Source organism: Zingiber officinale, chromosome 6B (assembly GCF_018446385.1).
Source record: "Zingiber officinale cultivar Zhangliang chromosome 6B, Zo_v1.1, whole genome shotgun sequence".
NCBI classification, from domain to species: domain Eukaryota; kingdom Viridiplantae; phylum Streptophyta; class Magnoliopsida; order Zingiberales; family Zingiberaceae; genus Zingiber; species Zingiber officinale.
In genome coordinates, this window is record NC_055996.1 from 82,993,269 (window position 1) to 83,001,750 (window position 8,482).

At 48.7% G+C, this 8,482-nt stretch overlaps 1 protein-coding gene across 1 annotated transcript; it reads right to left on the reverse strand.

Moving 5' to 3' along the window:
* Positions 1–754: 754 nt before the first annotated feature.
* LOC121992880 lies at positions 755–1,273 on the reverse strand. Its single transcript, XM_042547494.1, has one exon. The coding sequence runs from the start codon at positions 1,241–1,243 to the stop codon at positions 902–904; it is 342 nt and encodes a 113-aa protein (XP_042403428.1). The 5' UTR covers positions 1,244–1,273; the 3' UTR covers positions 755–901.
* Between the last annotated feature and the right edge of the window lie 7,209 nt (positions 1,274–8,482).

Genomic DNA, 8,482 nt, shown 5'->3' on the forward strand with positions numbered 1-8,482 from the left:
CATCAGAGCAATAAACCTACTATGCTTATGCTATGAGTTAACCCTTGCATCTGTTAAATATGTGATTACGCATTCTTTTGGTTTTCAAATACATCCATGCAAACTATGTTGTCAATTTAACATACCATTTCGTTTAAGACCCCCTGTCTATCCCCTTTTGGCATGTCGAAGAGCTGCTGAAAAACTACGAGAACGTTTGCGCCCTCCGCATTTGAACGCCAATCTCATCGGACCTGGGAAACTCGCAATTTCATCACCAAAATCACCCGCTATGACAAGGTCGTCAACATACCCAACTCCATGACCATTCTGGTGGCAAAGCATAATCTTACTGGTATATGGAACTTCACCAACCCAGGCATGGTGAGCCACAACGAGATCCTGGAGATGTACAGAGGCTGCGTCGATCCAAAATTCACATGGAAGAATTTCACACTCGAAGAGCAAGCGAAGGTGATCGTTGCCGCGCGGAGCAACAACGAATTGGATACCACCAAACTGAAAAATGAGTTCCCAGAGCTCCTCCCAGTTAAGGAGTCGCTCATCGAGTATGTTTTCCAGCCAAATCAGAAGACACGTGCCTCCTAAGTTCGTTCGTTCAATTTGCTCTGCCAGTTCATCTACTCATTGAACAATAAGTTTGCAAATGATGCTTGATTATGGTTAAACCCTTGATCCACATTCAGAATGAAGAAGAGAAGAAAAAGCCATGTACGAGTTAATTATCTGTTTTATTGATAGTGGAAATCATCCAAGAAGCAAATATTTTTTATTTGTGATTTTGATTCCTTTAATTTGGGTTTCAACAATCTTCATCCATATATATAAATATACATATATATTGACAGATCATGATTAATAGTTAATCCTCACCATTTTGTATATGTTTCTGGTGGCTACACTACACAGGAGGCTTGGACGGGGTGATCAAGATGACGAGGCCTGGGAAGACGTCGTCGGGGTCGTGTATGTGCGGGTTGCGCTCCACGATGAAAGGGTCGCCGCACTTGTCGCTGATGCTGTGCAGCGTCTCCCCCTCGCCCACCACGTAGATCTCGTCGCACGGCCGTGCCACTAGCCGCCCGCCGCCGGCCGGCTCGTCCAGCTGCACCGTCGCCTCCGCTGAGCCGCCTTCACGCAGCGAGCTGGCCAGGACGAGCGCCCCGAGGACCAACGCGACGTACCACGAGGCGGCGTCGGCGGCGGAGAAAACGCTGGCAACGGGCCTCCTCGCCATTGGCATACGCTGTATTATCGACGGTGAAGTAGGCAGTGGTATTTATAGAGAAACAGAGATGCACAGAATGTCAGTGCCGGATTCCTTGGGAAAGTGGGGAGGCCGAAGTTGTGTGGGAGTTCACGTAATGTGGAGAGAAGGATTTCGCATGGGCAGCGGTGGATGGCGGTGGTGGTGGTGGGGCGGAGCCACTCAGCCACCTCAAGTGCGGCCAGATACACTGGCTTATGATTAGGGGTGAGCATTCGGTCAAAATTGAACCGACCGAATCGAATAAATCGAAAATCGAATAAACTGAATTTCTTTTCAACTAACTGAACCGATCGAATTTCCCTATGAACCTGAACCAATCGAACTGATAAAATATCGATTAATTCGGTTTTCGACCGAATTGACCGAATTAACCGAATTTTAAAACCCTATTCGGTTTTACCTTTAAAAATAAAGATTTTATTTAATTAATTATATTTTAAAATAAAAATTAATTAAAATAATATTCTTATTCGGTTTAACCGAATTACAAAATTCAAAATCGAAACCGAATTGAATTAATCAAAACCGAACAGAATTTTTTTAAAAAAACGAAAATCGAATTAACCGAATCGAATTTCTAAATTTAGTTGGTTCGGTTCGGTTAATTCGATTTTTCTGAATTTTTGCTCACCCCTATTTGTGATTGCATGCTGGTGGTGCTTGTTTTGGGCCCAAAATGGTGATGGTGATGGTGATGGTTGGTGATGGATTGAGAATGGATAGATGCTTTGAAAATGGATAGTGGAAGGGCTGGCGCACAGAGACAGCACCAGCGTCGAAGGTCTGCCGTATATTGGGGTCTTTATGTCTAGAGGAGAGGGTTTGCAAGATGCACGAATGATTCTGCTACTGCAATTTGAGATAAGGCATCGAAGGGGCGGGTTTGCATGCACGCGCACAAGATAAGTCGGCATTCAATAACCATAATTACTTGGCCAAAAATAAGATGAACGTCTATCATTTGCGTTTTTATCAGATGATGATCTTATTTTCTGATTAAATTCAAATAAGTGTCTCTCTGTGCTTTTATTTTCTAAAAGTGATCTATCCAAAAAAAAAATATTATTATATTATCTGATGATTCGGTCCTATAAAAATTAGTAATTAATTTTATAATTATAGAAATTAACATTTAATTTCTATAACGTGTGTAAATTAATTACTAGCTTCTACAATATATTATATTATCATTTGATCGTGTAGAAATAGGTTGCTAGCTTTTATAATTGTAAAACCTAGTAGTTAGTTTTTACAACCATATTTTATATTATTTTAATTTTAATTTTATGAGTGATAACATAATTAAAATAATATTTCAACGAATAAACTTAACTAAATGATAAATGATAAAAACTTTATGACATTTATTATGTTTTAAATAAACATAATTTAATTATGATCCAATTTACAGAAGTTAGCATATAATTTTAAAAATTAACCGGTAGTTTCTATATATGCTAAAAATTAACAGGTAGTTTTTATAATACTAAATATACAGATATTTTTAAAATGAGGGGCGTTCATTTCTATAAGGAGCGCTCATTTGGATTTTTGTTTTTTCACGTTAATATGGTGTTTATGGTGTTTATATTAATTTGAGATGTCCTACTAATTTTTACCTTAATTACTTTATTATAAACAATTAAATATAATAATAATAATTACTGATCATAAATGTTATATAGCTATATGGTTGATCCGGTGGTAAGAGTCCGGGACCCCCTAACGAGGGGTCAATGCCACGTGGAGGTCAAATGGCCAAGTAGCCCGCCGGAGAAGGGTGAGCCGACCGGACTTGGAAGAAATGGATAAGACCGATCGGCCGACCAAGGGACATTCGGTAATAAAAGGCGCCCCGACCGGGTAGGGGTTCCGACGCTCTGTCGAAACAGTAGTTAAGAGCCGAACGGAAGAGCCAGGAGAAAATGACACTGCTAACAGTCTCTACATAGCGCCTACTGGAAATTTCCCCAGCACACCAATATCAAAGGCAGGCCGGACGCGAGGTGAGTGCCGTCCGGCCAGCGCGTAAAAGGAGGAGGGGCCGGCAGGACGGACTCCCTGTCCAGCCGGTCGGACGCCCCGGATTATGAGTAGTAAAGAAGGGGGAACATCTTCTGACAGCCGTCAAGTCATATGGCTAGGTCATACTCCTAGTCTGACAACGGGGTGTCCTGTTGTCTCATCGAAGGCGCAATGGGACTGTTGCAGTATGGCGTCAGGTAAGCTCTCTGACAGGTACATACCGGGGTATGGGCTGCAGACACGTATGCACCTCGGTGGACGTGCATTAGTTCTTTCACCGCTCTATATAAAGAACCTCTTACTTCGCCGGAGGTACGCACGCTACGAGTTTTGGAGCCCCTTTCTCTCTATTGAGCTTTGCCTGACTTGAGCGTCGGAGGGTCGCCGTCGGGAACCCCTTCCCGGCCCGACTTCTGTGCAGGATCGCCGGAGCTTCGGAGGCCTACGCCATCGACTAGGAAAGCGCCACGTGCCCAGCGTCCTTTGGTTCGGCGATTCGGACAGGATCAATTTGGCGTCGTCTGTGGGAACGCTCCTGCATCCGATCGGAAACAATGGATGAGGCTGGACGACAACACACGGTAACGCTTTCGAACGAGGAACTCGACGCTCTGATCGAGATAAGGGCCGCCAAGCTCGTGGAGCAAAAACAGAAAGTCACAGCCGAGCGGGCGGAGCAGCAAGCGACATCAGCGTCTGGTGGTCGAGCGGAAGCGCCACCAGCCACCGTTGTATTTCATCGAGCCTTGTTCCGCACCCCTGAAGCCGTACCAGCTCACAGAGATAGGGGATCTTCTTCGGATGAAATGCCTAGACGAGATGACAGAAAGGGGAAAGCCCCCCGAGTGGACGCATCGCCCGAGCGGATCAATCGCCAATTTTCAGAGGCTATTCTACGAGACCCCCTGCCCAAGCATTACGTGCCTCTGACGATCGGCGAGTATAATGGGACAACCGACCCAGATGATCATTTGGGTAAGTTTGACAACACGGCAACCCTACATCAATACACAGATGGGGTGAAGTGTCGGGTTTTCCTCACCACCCTCTCCGGGTCGGCTCAACGGTGGTTTCGGAGGCTGCCGGACGGATCCATCACGAGCTTTAAGGATTTCCGAACGGCCTTCCTCCACCATTTTGCGAGCAGCCGACGCTACCAGAAAACGAGCGTGAGCCTGTTCACCATCAAGCAAGAAGCCCGTGAATCGCTTAGAGGTTACATCCAGCGGTTCAACCAAGTGGCGATGGACATTCCAACGGCCACCTCGGAAACTATGATGAATGCCTTCACACAAGGCCTAGTGGATGGAGATTTCTTCCGATCGCTCATCCGAAAGCCACCCCGGGATTATGATCACATGCTACACCGGGCTAACGAGTACATCAACGTGGAAGAAGCGCAAGCGGCCAGGAAAAAAGAAACTCCAGCCGAGCGGCCCCCTCCGTCCGAGCGGAAACAACATGCCGCTAATCAGCCGCCCAGAGGACCGAGGGCCGAAGCAATCCGAGCCCCCCATGTCCGATCCCACGTGCAAGAGGTAGCTGCCGCTCGGCCAAAGCCAAAGAAGAAATGGACCCCGATGTTCTGCTCCTTCCACCGGACGGATACGCATAATACAAGGGATTGTCGAAGTTTTCCCTTCGTGACTCATCCCGTGCCCCGGAATGCCGGACGACGGTCTCCCTCAGTCGACAGGCGGCAGAGAACTCATGATGCCGAACGGACACGAACCGATAGGCCGCAGCAACAGGCCCCCGAACGGCATCGTTCTCCAAGGCAGGAGAATCGCCGAGCGTCCAGAGAACGGTCCCGACCGTCCGCTCGGGAAGAGGAAAATAGAAGCAATACTTCCCGAGGCGAGATCAACGTTATTGCTGGCGGGCCGACCGGAGGAGACTCCAACCGAGCTAGAAAGGCGAGCGTCCGGCAGCTCCAAATTCATGCAGCCGGCTGTAGCCGAGAACGAGCGGAAGGACTTGGAGTTGAAGTACCCCACGACGATGCTCTGCTCATCAAAGCAGTAATAGCCAATTACACTATTCACCGCGTATTTGTTGACACAGGGAGCTCAGTCAACATCTTATTCAAGAAGGCGTTCGATCAGCTGCAAATTGATCGAGCCGAGCTGTTACCCATGACAACTCCGCTCTACGGGTTTACGGGTAACGAAGTTCAGCCGGTCGGACAGATCCGGCTGGCTGCCTCGCTGGGAGAAGAGCCGCTCAAGAGGACAAGGACAACAAACTTTGTGGTGGTCGACTCTCCCTCGTCCTACAATGTCATTTTGGCGCTCAGCGAATTCCGAGCGGTCGTCTCAACCTTCCATCAGAAGATCAAGTTCCCCGTGGAGGACAAAGTGGGAGAAGTACGGGGAGATCAGCTAGCAGCTCGGCGATGCTACATCGAGATGGTCCGAGCAGAAGCCAATTCCGCTCGGAAGACGCCCCGAATCGAGGTAAACGCCATCACTGAGAAGCCACCTTCTTTAATTTATGAAGAAAAAGAGGAGGTACAGATTCACCCAACCCGATCGGAGGCCACGACTTTTATTGCGTCCGATCTGGAGGAGAAGCAGAAAGAGGAGCTGATCCAATGCCTCCGAAGAAATCATGATGTCTTCGTCTGGTCGACACATGAGCTGCCCGGAATTTCGCCGAGCATAGCGCAGCACGAGTTACATGTCCGACCGGACGCCCGGCCGGTAAAGCAGAGAAAAAGAGATTTCAGCGCCGAGCAGAATGCCATCATCCGGGCGGAGGTGGAGAAGCTTCTGGAAGCCGGCCATATACGCGAGGTGCAGTTCCCGAGCTGGCTGGCGAACGTAGTATTAGTCTCCAAGCCGGGCAACAAATGGAGAGTATGCATAGATTTCAGGGATCTCAACAAAGCTTGCCCGAAAGACTTTTATCCCCTGCCCCGGATAGATCAGCTGGTGGACTCTACGGCCGGCTGTGAATTAATATGTATGCTTGACGCTTACCAAGGCTATCATCAAGTGCCGCTCGCCCGTGAAGATCAAGAAAAAGTCAGCTTTGTGACGGCCGACGGCACCTATTGCTATAAGGTGATACCGTTCGGATTGAAAAATGCGGGAGCCACTTATCAGCGCTTGATGAACAAAGTGTTCAGAGAACAGATCGGGCGGAATCTAGAGGTATATGTGGACGACATTCTCATCAAATCTGTCCGAGCGGCCAATCTCCTGGAGGACATGGAGGAGACTTTCCGAACACTGAGGAGGTATGGCGTCAAACTAAATCCCCAGAAGTGTCTGTTCGGAGCGAAAGGAGGACGTTTCTTGGGTTACATCGTGACCGAGCGGGGTATTGAAGCAAATCCCAGCAAGGTGAAAGCTCTGCAAGACATGCCGCCACCGAGAAGCACGAGGGAAGTGCAGCGTCTGACCGGTCGGATAACGGCTCTCTCCAGGTTCATCTTTAAAACTGCCGACTGGAGCCTCCCTTTCTTCAAAATATTGCGCAAGGCCACTAAGTTTCACTGGGATGGAGAATTCGATCGGGCGTTCGAAGACTTGAAGGCCTATCTGAACTCTCTCCCAGTATTAGCCAAGTCGACTGCTGGTGAGCCACTTTATATGTACTTATCTTCAACCGAGCATGCAATCGGCTCGGCTTTAGTGAGGACGAGCGGAGAAGAGCACGTGTATTTCCTTAGTCATATTTTAAAAGATGCTGAATCTCGCTACACTGGGCTCGAGAAGCTGGCTTTTGCTCTGATCCTCGCCGCTCGGCGCCTCCGTCCATACTTCCTGGCGCATACTATCATCGTCAAGACCAATAGCCCGCTCGGACGTGTGTTACTGAATCCAGAAGCATCAGGGCGGCTCATCAAATGGACGACGGAGTTAAGTGAATTTGACATCCAATACCAGCCCCGCTCGGCGATCAAAGCGCAATCCTTAGCCGATTTTGTGACTGAGGTGCAAAGGCCGGAGCCGGAAGCTATGTGGAGAATATATGTGGATGGGTCGTCCACTCGGCTCGGAAGCGGGATTGGAATATTGTTGATCTCCCCTCAAGAAGAAAAGATGCACTTATCCGTCAGGCTGGATTATAAGGCTACCAACAATGAAGCAGAGTATGAAGCCCTCATAGCTGGCTTGCAGGCTGCCCGGCATGTGGGAGCCGGTCGGGTAACGCTCCACTCGGATTCGCAGTTGGCCGCTCAGCAGCTCTCCGGTACCTTCGAAATCAATAGCGCTCGGCTCAAGCTCTACGCTGAAGCCTTCGAGAAGCTGAAAACCGATTTTAGAGAAGTTATTGTCCAGAAGATACCCAGAGCAGAAAATCAAGCAGCTGATGAGTTAGCCAAACTTGCGAGCTCAATAACGTCGGTCGCCATTCAGCAGTCAATTGAAAAAGTACTGTTGGTGGCGCACGTCGACCGGATGAAAGGCCTCACATTTCCAAGCGACTGGCGGACGCCCATCATAGAGTTCCTCCGCTCAGGCGCCACACCATCCAATGAGTATGAAGCCCAGCTGCTAAGGAGGAGAGCTGGTCGGTTCACACTCCTCGGCGATCAGCTTTATAAAAAGGCTTTCTCACGCCCGTTGTTGAAATGCGTGAGCTCGGAGGACTCGGCTTACATCCTCCAAGAAGTACATCAAGGATCGTGCGGAGGACATCCGGGCGGACGAGCACTAGCTAAGAAGATCCTACTAGCTGGATACTTTTGGCCGACTTTACAAGCAGATGCCGCTCGGACAGTGTCGAAGTGTCTTTCATGCCAAAAGTACCATAACTTCAACCACCGACCGGCAGAAGAAATGAAGGCATCAACAGTTTCCTGTCCGTTCGATCAATGGGGAATAGATATTGTTGGTCCATTCCCGATGGCGACCGGGCAGCGGAAATTTTTGCTAGTGACGGTTGATTATTTCTCCAAATGGGTAGAGGCCGAGCCGCTAGCCAAGATCACCGAACAGATGGTCAAAAAATTTATCTGGCAACACATCATCTGTCGGTTCGGCATCCCTCGCCGATTGGTCTCAGACAATGGGCGGCAATTCACAGGGAAGATGCTAGAGGATTGGTGCAAAAGCTACGGCATCGAGCAACACTTCACGTCCGTGGCTTATCCGAAGTGGCCAATCGGGAAATTCTTCGTATTTTGCGCGCTCGGCTCGACCATATGGGAGGAAGTTGGCCAGATGAAGTGTTGGG

What these genes read in the sequence shown, in the direction of transcription:
- LOC121992880 (XM_042547494.1), bottom strand. Translation starts at nt 1,243, where the DNA reads ATGCCAATGGCGAGGAGGCCCGTTGCCAGCGTTTTCTCCGCCGCCGAC.